The sequence below is a fragment of the Denticeps clupeoides genome, chromosome 20 (assembly GCF_900700375.1).
Source record: "Denticeps clupeoides chromosome 20, fDenClu1.1, whole genome shotgun sequence".
NCBI lineage: Eukaryota > Metazoa > Chordata > Actinopteri > Clupeiformes > Denticipitidae > Denticeps > Denticeps clupeoides.
In genome coordinates this window covers 15,588,206-15,607,733 of record NC_041726.1, presented here as the reverse complement: position 1 = coordinate 15,607,733, position 19,528 = coordinate 15,588,206, and the positions used below count along the sequence as shown (strand labels likewise).

Here is a 19,528-nt window from a genome sequence, read left to right as displayed (position 1 = left end):
AGTAACTTTCTCTACTTGGTAGACATAATGAATCTGAACTCTCAGTTGATATTTTTTTTTATTTTTAATAAAAGTTAACTTTTTATTCTTGTTATTATGGGGTGTTGTGTGTAGAATTCTGGGGCAACAAAAATAGTTTAATCATGATCTCAGTCAGCTAAAATGTCTTGCTCACTGCATTAACAATGCTTGGCTAAAAGAACCCTCTGACATTGGCTGCAGGATAAACAGACATGGACAAATAGCAGGTGAGGTACGAAACTCTGAATACCTGACCAGGATGCCCCCGTTGCCCGTGGAATGTCTTGACATCGATGGAGACTGGAACAGCCTGCCTATCATCTTTGAGGACAGATACGTGGACTCACCTCAAGTGGGTGCGTGACCTTGTTAATGTCTTCTTACTGTATTTCTACAGTTTGAATGCACATTCAGGAGTCTAGTTATTCTAGACATGTAGCTGATGCCAGACTATTTCTTTCCACATTTCTTCTTCAGAGTGGAAATCACAAGTGCCAACACCACCTGCCTCCAACGAGTCTCTTACAACCACGGATGCTGTCGCCACTGATGCCATTGTAGAAGAAAGTCACGTCCAACAGAATAGCTGCCTTTCCAGCACGCCCCTGGAGCAGCTAGAGGGTGATGGCCATGTAGCCTTGCCCACATACATGTCCCTGGTTGGACAGCAGAGGGACACTGATGAATGTAATTTAAGTTGTGGCCTGGATAAAGATTTTTGCGAAGAAACCACAGCGTCATTGTCACAGACAGAGGACTCATCGGGTGAGACAGAAACGGAGAAGCAGACAGGGCTGAGCTACATCAATGTTGGGTTCAGTGAACTACTCCCTTACAGAGGAGAATCCGATTGGATTGTTCAGCCAGATCATTCACAGGCTACCACTCCAGGCAGTGAAGACCGCTCACACATTCAGCAGAAAATGAGGAAGAACGTGAATGAAACCTCCAATCTGGCCAGAAATGATGGAAGGTCATCTGAGATACACTCTGAGGAATATGGAAACCAAAGCAGTGAGATGGAAACACTGCCCAACCAACCAGGCACGTTCATCACTCAAGCACCTACTCCAGCCCAGCCAATCACTCCTCCATTTCATCCTGATAAACAGAGGGGTGAGGATAGATTCCAGCTGAGCAGCTCCAAGTTCATGAAACGCTCCTCCTCAGTGATTTCCGATTCTGGCATTGAGAGTGAGCCTAGCTCTATGGCTTGGCCCTCAGAGGCTAGAGGAAGTCGGGTTGGAGAGGTTCTTCTGCTCCAACAGGTGGAGGTTGGACAGCATCGGACAACCCACCGTGGCTCCCTGGAAGGCCTGCAAACTGAGAGTCATGGCAGCCTGCCCAGTGGCACTCAGGCCTCACTCACCTCCATTAGCTCGCTGCCCTATGAGGAGGACGAGAGACGCCTCCTTAGCACACTCACCAAATCAGCATCGGCACCGCACATCAGCAGTCCTGACAGCACAGAGGAGGACCAGAACCTCCAGAACCTTCCAAAACCTCCAGAAGTTGAGATTGTACTGCACGAGGAAAAAAAGGAGATCATTCGATTTGATGAAGAAGACAGTACAGGGTGGAACACTGACACAGCCGAAGATTCTATTCGGTACAAAAAAACACAACTCTGCTCATTGTGGGAGGCTGGTTCTGATGAAAATCTTGAGCAATCACATCAACAGATGGAACTTCATGATCGATCAGTGTTCAGCAGTGTGCCAGAAGTGCAGATGTTTCAGCAGTTTCTGTCAGAGCAGTGCTCTGAAATGCAAGCTGAGGGCTCCCAAAATGGTGGCCGGCTTTGCAAATGTGAGACTGAAGCCTGTGAGAACAAAGTGATTCTGGAGTTAAACGCTTCACCAAGATCCCAAGTGGCATGTTTGGAAGAGCATATCGATCAACAGAAAAACCCCAGCCAAACATCAGCTTATAATGATATCATAGGGCTCACAACCAGTGAAAAAATTGGCTGCAAAAACCTCATAAGGTTGGCAGCCAATGATCAAGAGCAGCAATCTGAAGAGAGTCATGGGGCAAAGCCTGCAAAAACCCCCAGCTCTGGTCTGTCCTTCATGAACAAAAAAGTAGTAGAGGTTGTGAACATGTCCGTCTCCTGTGCCCCCACCTGCCTTCCATTCTCCTCGGTCCTCCGAGAATCATCTTCCATCAGTGGGATTTCTGCACGGCAGGCCACGTCCCCCATCACCCGTCAACCTCTGGGTTCTTTTGGAATCATCTCCATCTCTCCTTCCACCCTTGGGGTTGAGGAGAAGACCAATGAGAGGATGCTCAAGTTAGTGGGGTTCTCAGTTTACTCTTAACACTAAAACTCATATTACTGTCATTGTATGTCATGATCAGAAGGGTTGAATAAAAAAATCCATGTCTAATAAGGACAATAATGTATAGGTCAGTGTTAAAACACTTTATCTATTTCTTTGATTGTTTTATCATAATATACTGCACTTTCTACAAGTTTCTATAAGGCCAAAGATGAAGTACTGAAGGAGCTGAATTTCCAGGCTACTCTGTATAGCAACATCCCTCAACTGGCCTCCGACCTGCCCTACTTCTCTCCAGAAGAGGACGATGAGGAGTTTGAGGACGGGATTCATCTTGTTGTCTGTGTCCATGGTCTTGATGGTAAAATTTATTATGGTTACATCCACTTCCACCATCCACTGCAACTCAACTCATATTAACACTTGTAAATTGTAAACTTCACAACAGTTATGAGACCACATTTTCTGGACTTTTCTTTAAATGTCATGTTCTTCTGTATTCTGGGTTATCTCCTAGGTAACAGTGCAGACCTCAGGTTGGTCAAGACCTTCATAGAGTTAGGACTGCCAGGATCAAGATTAGACTTTTTGATGTCAGAACGCAATCAGGTATGTGACCTTAAAACAGTTACTCTTGTGACAGTCCATCATATTGGGACCAAAATGTCCCAGTTACCCAACAACCAGCTGGTTTGGTACTGTACATTGGTAAACTGGTGCTAATTATACTACTAGTTTCCCCTAGCCAGCAAGATTGATAAAATATCCTGTTCACACATAAGCAAAATGAATTTAGTTTTTTGTTCTCTTCACTTCTTTTTTACTTTATATGCACAGGTGGACACATTTGCTGATTTTGACACAATGACAGACAGGCTGCTGGATGAGATCATTCAGCACATCCAGCTGTACAACCTCACAATTGGCAGGATCAGGTAAAGATAATTACAGTATCCTTAGCTTCTTTCATGATTCACCAAATCCACTCAAATGCATTGCTTAATATTCCCTTTAATGTGAAAGTTAAGGAAAGGTGCACATCCACCTTTATTTTAAGTAAATAAAAGTCACAAAAGCACCCTGTTATACACAATATGCAGCTTCTGTAATGTAGGGGCAAGGCAAAGGATCATGGGAAAATTATGGAAAGCATGTGGGAGACAGTACATAAATGAACCTGAATTCCCACTTTATTGTCTTTAGTCAACTTACTTATATGCTGGACTCCATTAATTTACAAAAGTAATCAAATGTATTTAGTTAAATGAAATATTTACACGTCTTTTACATTTTAAAGTTAAAACAAATTACATTTTCGAATTACATTTTCCATATTTGACCTTGATTCTATACACACCCCATGGATGGCATGAATGTTTTCGCTCTACTTTGCTTAGGCCAGCCCGCGAACAGATATAACTGGTATATTCTTATCAAGGATTTCAGGAAATACCTGTGATTTCCATAGTGAAATGGACTGCTCTTCATTACATTGTTGCAACATTTCTGCACATTCAGTACAATTCTGTGTAAGGAATAGTCCTGACATGTCAGCAGAATTGCTAATGCATTATGTGTTGTGCTTTGCCTGCGATACGGTTTCTTCATAATAAGAGTAAATGAATCACACAGACTGTTTAGCATCTCAATGTCTCTGCTGCAAGTGTTGCCCTCATAGCTCAATGGACAATTGCTTCTGTATATGGTCCACAGCCACAAGAGGGCAATGTTATCTAGGCCAAGAGTTCAACGTACTTGTTCTGCCTGTCGGTGCAGAACTGCTGAGTTCTCAGAATCACGTAATGAAAAATGATTTCCGCAAGTGAATAAGAAAAGTCGGTGAACCTACACTGACTTCTGTGCATCACTTAATCTGCAGTGTGTCATTAATTAGTGCATTACATGCACCACCACTCTGCTTTAGGCACACACATGTACACAGAATGAGCACAAAACATTACAACATCAGTTGTTGTAATAGACCCTGTTGAGGATTCATCTATATTTTTTTCAAGTCAGTGTTTGGTCTTTAAATTAAACACTATCACCATGGTAATCAAGTTCTATTTCTTTTCTCACTGTAAAATGTGACAGGAAATATTGCAAAAGTGATGTGACCATGATAAAACATAAACCAGTAAAATTGCCACAAGAGGTGACACTCGGTTTATGTAAAGGTTGTAAATAGTCAGTCTGTATTTGATTGCTTTTTGATTGTATTTGATTTGATTGTAGAATGAAAATGAAATTGCTGAACCACAGGCTGTATATAATTTCACCAAAATTGATTAATGTCAAAATTTTCCAGTTTTATTGGCCACTCCTTGGGGAATGTGATCATTCGTTCAGTCCTGACTCGACCACGGTTCAGATGTTACCTGTGCAAGCTCCACACTTTCCTCTCACTGTCGGGACCTCATCTGGGAACCCTGTACAATAACAGCACGTTGGTCAGCACAGGTATGTCCTAGCATTCAGACCTGCACTCACCGTAGTAATAACTAATAACTCATTTCAAAAGTGGGTCAAAGAAGTTACCTTAAGTATGGTGATCTTGCAACGAATTCTATATCTGAAACCACTCAATTTTCATTTATTATAGTCCTTTCCAAATTGACTTCTGTAATTCAGTGCTTTTTGGGATCAGTCAGACATCTCTAGCTTGCCTTCAATTAAAACCAAATGTAACTGCATGTTTTCTCACTGGTACAAAAAAGGCGAGCTGAAATGGTCCTGATCTCAGCCTCACTACACTGGCTCCCTGTCGGTTTTGAAATTATTTTATTTGGTTTTAAATCACTGAACGGCTCAGCTCCAACCTATTTGTCAGACCTACTCCATTCTTACCCTCCACCCCGTTCTCTCAGGTCTTCAGACCAGAGACTATTGTCACATTACAAGCACAGAGGTGACAGGGCCTTTGCAGTGGCCGCCCCACGTCTATGGAATGGCCTGCCAATCAGTGTCTAATCACTGCGTTTAAATCTCGTTTAAAAACTCACTTTTACACCCTGGCTTTTAACCCGGTGTGACGTGATTCTTGTACGGTGTTCTTCTGCAGAGTTTTATGTGGCTTCTTATGCAGTACTTTCTTAACTCTTTTTTTATGTTGTTTTACATTTTACTGTTTTATTCGACCCCTTCTTTCATTCAAATTGCGTGTTTTCTCTTATTTTATTTCATTCTGCTTTCTTTTTATTCTTTATTTTTAATTAACGTTTGTCCATGTCTGCCCTGTTGCTGGTAATTTCATTTAGATTTTTATATTTTTCATTTTAATGTACAGCAATTTGGTCAGTTCAGAGGGGGACTGTCCCTCTAACTACTGATTATAAGTTGCTCTGCAAAAGGTCAACTTGTAAATGCCATACATGTAAATCTACCCCCCAGCAGAGCCTCAAGAATCAACATAACAGACCTCTAGTTATGCAGTAAATGCTTAATGGTAATATAGTACCTACCATAAAGTGGATGTTAAACTTTTTTGATTTACTTACCATGTAACGCTCAACTGAGACAGTGCGTGTATATCATCTTTTTCAGGCCTCTGGCTCATGCAGAAGCTCAAGAAGTCTGGTTCATTACTCCAGCTCACCTTCCGAGATCACACAGATCCACGCAAAACCTTTCTCTACACGCTCAGCCAGAAACCAGGTGTGTAAAAGGGATAAAAAGCAGCCAGTAATCTGTGCCACCATTAAAGTCACAATAGCTCCGAGTGAGGCCATCAGATCAGGCGTTAAAGGCGAGTTTGTACCGTCTGCTTTTGCTTTGTGACTCAACTGGCTGGCTGTGTCAGTACAACAAAGCTCAGGGAAGATAAACCAGAGAAACTGCTGAAGATGTTTTCTCCCCTTTTCACAAAATTATCCAAAAACCTGTCAATTTTCGACACTCTCAGACTCAAGAGATTCATAATACACACCAATAAACATATTCACTACCAATCCCAAAAATACTCATGCACAATATAATGGTCACCAATCTCAACTTGAAGGTTTCCTGGACAAGCATTACCAATCTGACCTTGAAATTCAAGAATGCTGATCTGAATGTGAACCTGTAGTAATACTTTTATTGCCACTAATGTCTTATTTGTTCTTAGTATATCAGTCATTGAAATAAGGCTAATGATATATACATTACAGGCAAAAAGGTTGGACACACCTTCTCATTCAATGTGTTTTCTTTATTTTCATGACCATTTACGTTGGTAGATTCTCACTGAAGGCATCAAAACTATAAATGAACACATGTGGAGTTATGTACGCAACAAAAAGTGGAGACCTGGTCTCCACAGTCACCGGACCTGAACCCAATCCAGATGGTTTGGGGTGAGCTGGACCAACAAGTGCTAAACACCTCTGGGAACTCCTTCAAGACTGTCGGAAAACCATTTCAGGTGATGACCTCTTGAAGCTCATCGAGAGAATGCCAAGAGTGTGCAAAGCCGTAATCAGAGCAAAGAAACTAGAATATAAAACATGTTTTCAGTTATTTCACCTTTTTTTGTTAAGTACAGAACTCCACATGTGTTCATTCATAGTTTTGATGCCTTCAAAGTGAGAATCTACCAACGTAAAATGGTCATGAAAATAAAGACAACACAGGTGTGTTTGAGTGAACTAACTGTTGAAAGACCCCTGTTCTTAATATTACATTACAAGAACTGGTTTTACTATTTAAAAAATGGTTGTTTTGACTTGTATTGGAGTTCCAACTTTTGAGGCAAATGAAACACGGAAGTATTTCTAATTGTAACATCTCTCCTACCCATACAAACATCATGGTACCTTTGTGTTTTTCTAATGCAGGCCTCCAGTTCTTTAAGAACGTGGTGTTGGTTGCCTCCCCACAAGACCGCTACGTCCCGTTCCACTCAGCCCGTATCGAGATGTGCAGGACTGCGCTCAGGGACCGTGCCACCGGTCAGCACTGCTCATCCACATTCATGGCAAAAACGTTTCGTTTTTTTTCAACCACTTAAAATAGTGTAAATAAATTCAGATCCTCCGCCACCACAATGGTATAACTAATATCAGTTAGAGATCTTCTCATGTTGCGCAAAAGAAAGGAAAGTACGTCCTGTAGTGCATGTCACTTCCTGCTAAATAATGTTGACTTTTTGTGCGATTGCGGTGCATCTTTTTATAACTGTTGAACAGATGAAACTGGAGAATGTTAAATGGAAAACGTAGAAAAAGGCAACTTGTTCCAGTAAAAATGATTATCAGTAATAGAGTAATTTGTGTAAATATGAGCCATTTGTGTGGCTGCTTGATCTGGTTCATTGTAGGGCGCCGTGCTCAGTTTGTGTGTACATGTCCGGGATCGCAAAAATGCTTATAGCCGTACCAGCCGAGGAACGCCCAATCTTGTCTGATCTCGGAAGCTAAGGAGGGTTGGGCCTGGTTAGTACTTGGATGGGAGACTGTCTGGGAATATCAGGTGCTGTAAGCTTTAACTAGGGCAGTGTTGGAATAGCGGTTAAGGAAGCAGCCCCGTAATCAGAAGGTTGCCAAGGTGCCACTGAGCAAAGTACTGTCCCCACACACTGCTCACCGGGTGCCTGTCATGGCTGTCCACTGCTCACCAAGAGTGATGGCTAAAAGCAGAGGACACATTTTGTTGTGTCACCATGTGCTGTTCTGTAGTGTATCACAATGACGATCACTTCACTTTCATGTAACATTTTACATATTTACGACAAATATGACAATATAAGATATATATTACAACATAAGACATATTAATGACACATTATGACATGATATGGCAGTGGTGGCCTAGCGGTTAAGGAAGCAGCCCCGTAATCAGAAGGTTGCCGGTTCGAATCCCGATCCGCCAAGGTACCACTGAGGTGCCACTGAGCAAAGCACCGTCCCCACACACTGCTCCCCGGGCGCCTGTCATGGTTGCCCACTGCTCACTCAGGGTGATGGTTAAAAGCAGAGGACACATTTCGTTGTGTCACCATGTGCTGTGCTGCACAATGTATCACAATGACAATCACTTCACTTTCACTCTCACTTAACTAAATAGCTGTTGGGCTAGTGCATATGAGTGAAAAACTGCGTACATCTGATATAAAGTTTAAGATTAACAAAAAAAAAAAAAAACAGTTTGTGACAACTGTGACAACTGGCAAGAAGGCTGATGGACTGAATCTGCCCCGACTCTTGCATCGCAGCATGATCTCGATGGAAGTTTACTTTGAGGCGACTCACATTTCTCTCCACACCACAGACCTTCAAACTCAATTAGGAACAGCGCTGTTAGGGCAGCGCTGCACCATGGGGGCAACTACTGTAAGAGCCACTTTGGCAGGGATGAAGATGTTAAGACTGTTTCACTGATCGCGCATCAGTATCTGACGGGATCTGACCTGTCACCCACTAGCCTTGGAATCTGTTTGCAAGCAAAAAAAGATTTGAATTAATAATTGATGCATTTTTTTTTTTTTTTTGTACGTGTTTGTTTCTCCTTATACACAGGTCCGGTCTACACAGAGATGATCAACAACATTCTACAGCCACTGGTTGGGGCAAAGGACTGCCGCCTGATTCGTCACAATGTTTTCCACGCCCTGCCAAATACCGCAAACACACTCATCGGCCGTGCTGCTCACATCGCTGTGCTTGACTCTGAGCTTTTCCTTGAGAAGTTTTTCCTGGTCACAGGACTCAACTATTTTAAGTAGACCCCTCCTACACTTCAGGCTACTGTGACGGAAGTGAAGGGCTTGCTTTTGGGAATATATACCCAGTGTCCAGTGAATCAAATGTGTATACAGAATATATTTTAAATTCTAGATATGTAACTTGTGTAAAGGGCCTTCAATCATTATTCATGATTGAAGTCTGGTAGATATTAATGTGAATCATATCAGTGTTTTTTTTTTTACCCCGGGTTACCTGGGTGTATACATATGTCTGGTCTTTTGAGTCTCCACAATAACATAAAACTGTATGACCAACAAAATTATCCGTTTCCACAGTGAAATATTCTGCGAAAGTCTATAGGTCAAGATACAGTATGTATTGACACACATGGGCGGTACGCTCTGTAAGGTTCTTGCTTCTTTGGACCAGATATTTAGCATGCTACAAAGATTCTTTTGGCATGTCCACACAGTTGTTGGTGATCGCCGATCTACTGTTGATTTGCTTCGGATGGTTGCAGAATTCAGATTTGAGCTTTTAATTGTGAAGTTTGACCTAAGCTGTATTCAAGATTACACATTTTTTTTTATGTATACGTATATATAATATATATAGTAACATTAACAAAAGCCCACATGGATTTGTGGGAATATTTTACTGTATAAGAAAAGTACTTCTCTCTCTGAGAAGAAACATGAATATTTTATTTTTATTGACTCATGTATTGAACGTGTTATGTACATAATGCAATCGAGCAACTTTGAGACCACAGGTAACGGCAGGTTACACTGTTAGCTTGGACTGAAGTACATTCTGTTGCCCTGTGATCCATCTTATAGAATCCCAGATTGCATATGTTACAGTGTGTACATGAATGAATAGTTTTTCAACTAGGTTAGTTTCAAACACTGACCATTGTTTTGCCTTAATTGTGAAAAAGGCTTAATGTAGTGTTATTTTGATTATTTGAGAATCATGGTAAATGTTGAATTTATATTCATTTGAGCTCTGATTTCAGAAATTCATTTTGAAGTCATTAGTGTGGGATTGATTTTTCATTATTGATTGCTAATAGAAACAGGCCACTATTTTCAAACTGGCACTAAGCATAGCACTATGTGCTAAATATGGGGGCTTGGTGTCAAAAATTGTGCCTGTTTTATCAGTTACATCTAATTAGACAAGAGCTACCATACCACAATCATGACTGATTAATCAGTACATATCTTCTGCTGAAAAGTATATCTGTAAATTACTCTGTATATGCGTTTTCAATATTGGATTTCCAATATGTGGATCTTCAAACTATCTCAATTGCTGGTCTTTGAATGCATGCAGATCTCAGCACTGAAATTATGCCTTTTTTTTGTTGTTGAGAAACCCAGCAGAAATTGAATGGTTGTCACACTTTAGTTTATTTCATCAAATGAATTCACCATTTCATGGTGTCATGTCTTGCAATGATGTCCACAAATATCTATTTTCTACCTGCCTGGGTCACCCCATCTTGTCAGCTTACTGAACTAACACGGTTTACAGGTTTTTATATTACACCAGCCATTGCCACCAGCTTGTCTGTTGTCACGTCACATTTTTGAGGGTGCTTGGAGAATCAATGATACAAAAAGTGTTTTTTTTTTTTCATTTATAAATCTGGTTTTCTGCTATAACATCAATTTTTGAATTTGACCTAACAATCTCAGTCATCATTTTAGGACTTACAAAGTTATGGCCGCCTCTCGTTGTCCTTGAAATAGGAAAGGAGTAACACGTGCAAGTGTCCTTTTTCGGGCCCTCCCCCCCTTGCTGTTTGTTGTTTGCTGTGACACCCTGTCGTTAGCAGCGTGTCACTGTGATTGACTGTAATTAAACAGCCCTCTTTTGGGATGTCAGAGCTGTGTAAGCAATCTCAACATCTTCTCTGTGACCCCTACATACATCAAGCCCTTTCTCTCTCGCTCTCGCTCTCCCTCCCTCACTGTTCGAGACCCCGTGTCTCCTTGGGGAGTGTTTGCTTTGCTGGGGGTGGGCCAAAGATCTGCCGTGACGAGGCATCCTTTTGCCGAGCCGTGGGCAGACTCGCCAAGGGCAATCCGGCACACAGGCTGCGAGGTTTCATAGTGCATCCAGCCTTCAGACTCTGAGATCAAAGTGTGTCTTTACCTCAGAGAGCAGTAAAGTTTTTTATTTTTCGTTTCTCCGGTTTCAAGGTGTACAAAAAGAGGAGTTGCTTTAATTTGCCCTCGTACTCATACTGATTTAACGTGTCCTGAAGCATATGAACATGCTCAGATGCAAACTGTATATCTCCATAAAGTTATGTTTTTTCTGTCCTTTGTTAACTTTTTCTTTAGATTTTTTATAGGTGCTGAGCTGTTTGTAGCAGTTATAGAGTAGTTTTTTTTTCCCTTGTTTGTTCAATTTTTCATGTTGAAATGTCTCCTCAGGCATATTCTTATCTTAACTGACAGGCACTCTTGATGGAGTGAGATTTTATCTTGATTTGACATCATATGTCTGTCATTAAGTATTGTTTTGCTGCCTGATGCCTACAGAAAGTCATGTAAATGTAAAAAAATAAGTCACTGTGACTTTGTAACCTTATATTTATCTATTTATTTATTTATTGGTTTAACTATTTAATTTATGGTCTTGGAGAATTCCATCTGTGCCAATACTATATTTTTCTATGTTTTCTTTCTGTATGTGTCCCCTGTAGTAGCCTGTGTTCCATAAAGTATACATGCAGTATATGCATATATGGCCATATGTTAGAATCAACTATTCCAATAAATCCAATAAATTTTTCTTTGGTCTTTTTCTCCCAAGATATATACAGTACAGGCCTAAAGTTTGGACACACCTTCTCATTCAATGTGTCTCACTGAAGGAATCACACATGTGGAGTTATGTACAGGCAGGTAGAATCCAGCAGGGCTGATATCCAGATTCCCACTGCTAATTCCAGGACCGCCTGCGTGTAAAGCACCTGAAGATTTCACCTGAAGTGCCTCCCTTTCCCTGCTAAATCCAACAGCACCCACTTACCACCCCTCTAAAACGACTCCCAGGGCTCAATTCAATCAAGAGACTGGATGGCCCAAATGTCATTGATTTGTGATGGAGCTTTGCCCAGTTGCAGTTAGCTCGTCGTCTCTGAGGGAACCCCTGTCGCATCGCTGTGCCTTTGCGGGTGTCCTCGAGTCTCGTTCACTTACTGTCCAAATGAGAGAAGAGCCGCATTGCACCCGGCAAATCGGTTTACCCCTTGTTCAACGAAATCTGCCGCTTCCTTCTGAGGAATTCCTACTGTCATTGTTGTCCGTGTCATTTCTCTTTCGACCATTAGCAGTCACGAAATCTATCACAGCAGAGGAGCCCTTGCTTTGCTTTTGTTTTGGATAAAAAACTGAGAAGCTAGGACCGTCAATAAGACTCAAGCCCCTGGGAGTAATCACCCATGGCTTCAGCCTCTCAGAATCATTACCGCATCTTGCAAGACACTGTTGAGGTGAAACAAAGGTGACAGTAAGACTTGTCGCCAGCAGGGTGGGTCTGCCGGCTTGATTAAGTTCAATTAAGTTCAATTATAAGAACAGCAATTATTAATTAGCCATAATGTGTAGCATTGTGTAGGTAGCAACGTGTACATTTACATTTACAGCATTTATCAGACGCCCTTATCCAGAGCAACTTACAATCAGTAGTTACAGGGACAGTCCCCCCCCCGGAGCAATTTAGGGTTAAGTGTCTTGCTCAGGGACACAATGGTAGTAAGTGGGATTTGAACCTGGGTCTTCTGGTTCAGAGGCGAGTGTCTAACCCACTAGGCTACTACCACCACGTGTAGTGTGGAAGTAGCTGTGGTATGTTTTTACACTAGGGTAGCCATACATTTTAAACAGGCTCCTGCACAGATATGCCTGCCTTTATGGTCTTTTTTTATAATATAAAAAAATTATAATATTTATAATATTAAATACAGAATACTGGTAGATGGATGCAAACATTTTTGATTCTAATTAATCCTGAGAAAAGTTGCAGCTCGTCTCATTTAAAATGACCGTGTTATTTGAACAGAGGTCCTTTAATGGCTCAACACACCCTGTTTACTTTTTAAAGTCCTAGGTTCAAACCCCACTTACTACCATTGTGTCCCTGAGCAAGACACTTAACCCTGAGTGTCCCCAGGGGGACTGTCTATGTGACTATTGATTTTAAGTCGATCTGGATACGGGCGTAAATGTAATAATATATTTCAATGCTGATATATTAATGTGGCTTCTTAACACTCACATTTCAACATGGCCCCAGGAAACCATAAAGTATGATTTTGTTGATTCTAGAATCTGTTTCAGTCCGATTACGCTACGATGCCTGTGAATCGAAATATCCTGTACTATGTGCCTTTTTTTAGTAGACACTGTCTTCTTCTTTAGGCCTTTGCTGCACGGCGGCCCTTTCCCACACCCTTGCTAGTTAATATGCAAATTCAGCCTTCCAATAATAATTAAACGAGAGACATCTTTTCTTTTCCGATGCAGCAGGATATGTTGGTGTTCTGTGCTGTTCTATGACATGCAGCATACCTCGCACCCATATGCGCCCCGGGCTGGCTTTCCAGACAACAGGCAAGAGTAATCTAGCAAATTAAAGCAACAAGAGAAAATATATTTCCCTTTATAAATCATGCATGTGTTAAAACGGCCTCATTCCTTTGGGGGCTTTTAAAGGGACGCCATTCGGTGGCGATGCATTATGGAAGATGCCTATATGAGCAATTCAAGCAAACATCTTTCAGGCACAGTAGCCCTATGCTACGGCTTGGGTACGATCCCAGCAAAATAAGTAGGTTTAATATGATTACACATGTCCCTGTGTGTATGCTTATGACTTATCCAGACACCTAAAGCAAATTAAATAACACTCATACAAACACACACACACACACACACACCTTCATCAGAAAACAGCTCCAATTTTATATCCAGCATTTGTCACCAGATGGCTTTCTGTTATCAACTGCAGCATCATCTATCCTTAGATGAGGAGGAACAAACAGCGTGTATGAATCCAACAAAGTAGCTTACCACCAATGTATCCGTTTTTAACAAATTTGCATATTTTACTGTGAGGCTAGGGGCTACAATTTGTGGCAGAAAGCTATTATAAAACATACTTGGTCCACAATCATCCCCTGTCCCCTGTCCCCTGCTTCATATCGGGCTGTGCTGGATGTCTTTATTTTTTCTGCTCAATAAAGAAGAGTAAATAAATAAATAAATCACAGACGCCTACATGCCCTTCGTCCACAAGAACTGAATACTGCGCTCTATACAGCCAGGTTCCCCACGGATATGGCAGCAAAAGCTCGCTTTCCGACCAGTCCCCGCAGTGATTCTTGCTATTATTTGCAGTTAACTGTGGGTGAGGTCACTTCAATGCATTTTGGATTTCTTTACTAACATTGCTTGCAACATTTGCAACACGCGTTTTTTTTAAGCATTTCCCTGCACTAAATAGTAATCTGCAATTTTTTTTTTTTGCAGATTTTTTTTCAGTTAAGGAGGTGCCAACATCTTGATGGTATGCTGAACCTATTTATGTAATAATTTACATATCTTCTCATCTTGTTTCACATTGTCGACCCCCCACTTCTTGCATGTTGAAAGGATGCTAAGGATTCTGGAGGTGACCGGTGTGTGATAGGATATTCCCGTCACCTGTCACCACCTTGACATCTTTAAAATAGGAGTTAAATGCATGTGAAACCTGCAAAGACATTTATGTACATTTATGCTATAAAGTACATATATGGTTTTCTGTGGTATAATCTATACTAATTTCTAAAATTGAGGTGCGGTGGGGGCCTAAGAGTTAAGGAAGCGGCCCTGGTTCGAATCCCGATCCGCCAAGTTGCCAATGAGGTGCCACTGAGCAAAGCAACGTCCCCACACACTGCTCCCCGGGCTGCAGAGGACACATTTCGTTGTGTCACCGTGTGTCAATTTCACTTTCACTAAAATACTGCAAAACTTTATTGATTTAATGGTCCCAATATTTCAGTAGATTTACAAATGTAAATATATGGCTATATTACAGGTTATTTAATGGCAATGTTTATGTTGATTACAGTGAAAAGCGACAAAAGACCTTACTGATTATTATTATATGGAAAAATTACAGTTCGTATTACAGCCTCTTATTCAAAAATGTTCTTCGGCCAGCAGGTGGCGGTCATGTCTCTGCTTTTTAGCTTGGACACCTCTTGCCCTCCAGCAGATCTTTCTCCTGCAGAAAGTGGAGAGTGTAGAGAAACAGAGAATGAATGAGCCCTGACTGGATAGAGGGGTTTAGGCTGTGAAATGATGGCAGCAGATTGTGGAACGTATGTAAGTATGTAAGTTCTTAATAGCCCTTAAAAAACTGTGTTCTCCTTCAAATTCGATAAATGACTTGGGAAGGGGGTGTTAACGGGATGCTAAATGCTGCCCGAAACCTTAACAGACACTGCTGAGCTTTTCTGGCAAATCAGACCTCTACAGAATTCCCAAGGTTAACTGCTCCCCTTCCTCCTCCATCAGCCCTCCAACACCCACCGGTCAGCAGTGGATCTGGCTACTTCCATAATCACCGGGTCTCTCACAGGAGTGAACGCAGAGGTCAATGCTTCTGCCTCAGTCCTCATGCTTCAGGTGGTCTGAAGGACATGGTGTTTATGACAGAGATATTGACTGAGAAGGTCAGAAGGAGAGAGAGATAGAAAAACTCATCAGTTAATCACATTTCTTTGAGTCATTCACACCAAATCACTGAATTAACACACACAGGAATTCCTCAAAATAATACTAGATATTACAAAAGACAAACAGAAAGTAAGAAAAAAGTATAATTATTTTCCTTTCAAAATTGTGTCTGAAACATAAAGGATCAAGGCTTTTCTCATAAACGATCAAGAAAGTACATCTTTGTAGAATTGAAAAAATCACTTAAATTGATCATATATGGAATTTTTTGGTCTTATCTTTATACAAATGTGACTAGTATGACAAATATTGGCTCACTGTAAATAGAATAAACCAAAATGAATAATAAAATATCATAAATTGTAAAAAGAAACATTTTCATTTTTCATTAATTAATTAATTTTCCCCCAAATTTTATTTAACTCACTCACTCTATCCATTATTGTTTAGTTCAGGACATCCCAGAATTCTATGTGTGTGTGTGTGTGTGTGTGTGCGTGTGTGTGTGTGTGTGTGTGTATAATTTGTTTTGGAAAAAACATGGTTTTCTTATATTCAAGGTCACTGAATATTCAGGCCATTAGAGTAAATAACATAAACATTACAAGTATGTGTGAATTAAGAAAGTGAGACTTTCTTGAGAGGCAAAAGATCCAAGGAAAACCTTCAGAGGATCCACATTATAACAGATACTGTGATATGCATTCATGTGTCTGCAGAGGGCAGTGCCCCGCCCTGGGTGAGTCTTGGTTGGGGGTCCAGCGGCTACATCCATGATTAAGATTGAGCAGTTCATTGTCCTTAAGTGTCTCAAGAGCCTGAATTCAGTCACTTTAAATCCAAAAATTCAAACAATGGTCAGGCTCATTCAGAGCTGACCTGATCATCCACATTGATCTGTTTACATGGACACACCAATCTGAATGCTTGCTGATAAGTCCGTGTGTAATGGGAAAGGTCACGTCCTTTCGACATGTTTGGACTTTTTTACTCTTGTGTTGAGTTTATTTTTTTATTTTTTTGCATTACAGCAGCACAACTCCCTTCACCATTTGCTACCACTGTGTTGCCAATGACGGCAACAACCCAGTGTTGACATCCACAATGAGACTGAAGTTTCCTGCCAGTCAAAGAAATATGTCTGGTGCTAAGTTCTGCCGACTCCATCTGGAGCTAACTTCTGCTTCAGTGAGATGGCCGATCTTAGCTAATGCTTGGAACTCCCGAAGGCAAAGCATCTTGCCCATGTGTGTCAAAGATCTGGTGAACAGATCTATTCCACAGCTTGTTTTGTTCATTCAGAAAACATCTTTGGAATGTCTGTACTGGATCTCGAACTGGCAAGACCCTCCAGGATTTCTGCGATAAAATTTTGTGGTTGTTGAGATCTAAAATGCCTGAATTTGTGGTCCCTTTAGTAAAAAAGTGCGACAAAAGTTGCTGTGCTTTTTTTCTGGGGAACGTTGCAGTGAAACTAAGTGAGACTCGATCAGGGTCATTTCCTCTGGCTGGTCATGATTGTCAGTAACATGCGTTGGCGGTAGAAAAATGCTTTTTAATTGACAATTTTTGTTTGTGTTCCACCACAATGTTGCATGCGGTACAAAACAGTTTAGCGGGAGGTGTGAGAGTGGTGTCAGTGGCCGTCTAGTGTAAATAGTCCCCGAGAGTTCAGGTGTTGGAACTAGACTGTCTGTGTTCTGCACCATGTCACTTGCCAGTAAAAGCTACATGTTGTCCCTTGCCACAGTAACACATCAACGTCACTGGACGTTGTAATGGACTCCATGTAATGCACTGAGACACCATTTAAACCCAGTACAGATCCCGATGCCAGTGTTCATAACACAAAAAAAATACGTTTCAAATTAAAACTTAATGTAATTAAGCTTTTCCAATCTTTCTCAGAGGTCTTTGGACACAGACGGGACAACCGGCAGCTAGTTAATGTAATTTACCTCCATGTAGAAGATATGGATCATTTTCATCAGTGTATTAACAGCATATATATCATCTATTCGCTACCAGGATTTCCTATGGGTTCAGATTGCAGCTTCATTCAGCAGCTGTAAATTATAGTTTCAGCCAGCGTACTTGATGATTGTGATTTATTCTCAATAGCAAGAGGGGTGGACTGATCATTTTCACTTAATAGATTTTTTTTTATGTTTTACACTGGCTTTACAAATCCAGAAAAATCAAATTTAACAAAAAAATGTAAACATGCCAAACTCTGTAGGTGTATTCATTATAGTGACGATGTGCTTGCTGTCTTTTTGACTCCCGTCCTCACAGTAATGGCTCTTACTTCCGCACTCTGACTCCCTTCATACAGAAGAGGAGTATCTGAATTTGACAATCTGCTTGAGTGATTTTAAATATGAAGTCGCATAATCTCTGCTAATCCTGGTAAACCGGAGCATGCGAAGGAGCAGTAATCCGGTGTAACGATTGCTGATCCACACTGAAACCAATGTCCCGTCATTAAAAATACATCAAGTCTGGAACCAGTGAGAAATGTGCATTTCCATCCCGCAGACACCAAAGGCTAACGAAACTCTCTCGTTCTCATACTCTCGCTCGCTTTCTCCATGGGCAAAGACATTTGGCAGAATGGTTCCTCATTTTACAGCAGATTAACCTTGATCCTGGATCTGCGGGGATTAGCCACTCACTGACAAGTGCACATGGTGTGTTTTTCAACCTCATCCTCCAGCAAACATCCATCTCGTTCCTCAGAAACGGCACGGGCCCTCGCGCTCGTACAGGCAAGCGAGGACATGACGTTCAAAGAAACAACGGGGGCAGAGACAAACAAAAAAAACAACAACAAAAAAAAATTGTCACAAACAACACAAAAGGATTATTCAGTCAAGCACTTTAGGGCTCGGGGAAACATGCAAACATTACATCTGCTGACGCGAGCCGAGTAAGCTGTAGCATCTGACGTGTGCACTTCCTCCCCGCAGTTGCCGCCTGGATTCACTCGCGTCCTCTGATGTTTCGCTTCCAGCAGCTGGGACCACAGGCTGGTGTAAACGCACTGGAGCATGTCACCGCAGACAACTGCGCCCAGGCCCAGGCTCTGTGTCCCCACAGGCATTTCAGGAAAGCCCCAGGACCGACGTGGGCTCCACATTCTCCACACACCAAATGGACATGGATTCCATGTAGATTTACATTCATCTTCAACTTTGGATGTTCAGTGACGTCATTTGAACCCAATTAATGAACCTTTTAATTAAGTGCAATATCTAGGGAATTTTGATCATTTTAAATGGCTATTTCATCTCCTTATTACCAAACTTAGTCAACTTTTGGAAATTAATATCTCAGTGGGTTGTTCTTCAAAGCCATTAAGCAGAAGAGATATAACAGCTCTCCAGTGGGTTAAAAAAAAAAGGAAAGTAAATCAATGATGTATAAAAGATGTTTAAATTACGCCTGTATCCCGACTTGCGCCCGGTGCAATTAGCAACGTGAAGAAGTTTGAAACTAAACCCAGAAAAGCGAATCACCAACCACCGGCTTCCCATCTCGCTGTGAACAGCAGCACCCTGGGACGGCCTCCATCTTTCCATGTTTCACTTGATACAAGACATCATTTTTTGCAAACAAAAGGGAATGAAATGTGCCACGTTTCGGAAAAGAGAAAAGTTAGAAGCAAGAAAGTTCCCACCTGTCACATCTGCAAGTACGGCGTGAAATCCACCGCTACGTTGTCTCGCAGGGGGTATTCAAACAAGCGGACAAGCAGACATGTAATAATGAAGGAGTTGGCCGGTAAGGTCCTTGCGTGGTGAGGTAATGAAGACAT

At 41.3% G+C, this 19,528-nt stretch overlaps 1 protein-coding gene and 1 pseudogene across 1 annotated transcript in view; both read left to right on the top strand.

Annotated features, from left to right (window-relative positions):
- Positions 1–11,773, top strand: part of fam135b (family with sequence similarity 135 member B) — a 42,987-nt gene extending 31,214 nt beyond the window's left edge. Inside the window, exons 12-20 of the mRNA XM_028964615.1 lie at positions 223–377; positions 499–2,314; positions 2,498–2,664; positions 2,821–2,912; positions 3,141–3,238; positions 4,612–4,763; positions 5,847–5,957; positions 7,118–7,231; positions 8,798–11,773. Of these exons, the coding sequence (XP_028820448.1) occupies positions 223–377; positions 499–2,314; positions 2,498–2,664; positions 2,821–2,912; positions 3,141–3,238; positions 4,612–4,763; positions 5,847–5,957; positions 7,118–7,231; positions 8,798–9,003 (2,911 nt within the window). The 3' untranslated portion in view covers positions 9,004–11,773. The remainder of the gene's footprint in view (positions 1–222; positions 378–498; positions 2,315–2,497; positions 2,665–2,820; positions 2,913–3,140; positions 3,239–4,611; positions 4,764–5,846; positions 5,958–7,117; positions 7,232–8,797) is intronic.
- On the top strand, positions 7,645–7,763 carry LOC114770861 (uncharacterized; annotated as a pseudogene).
- Positions 11,774–19,528: the final 7,755 nt, after the last annotated feature.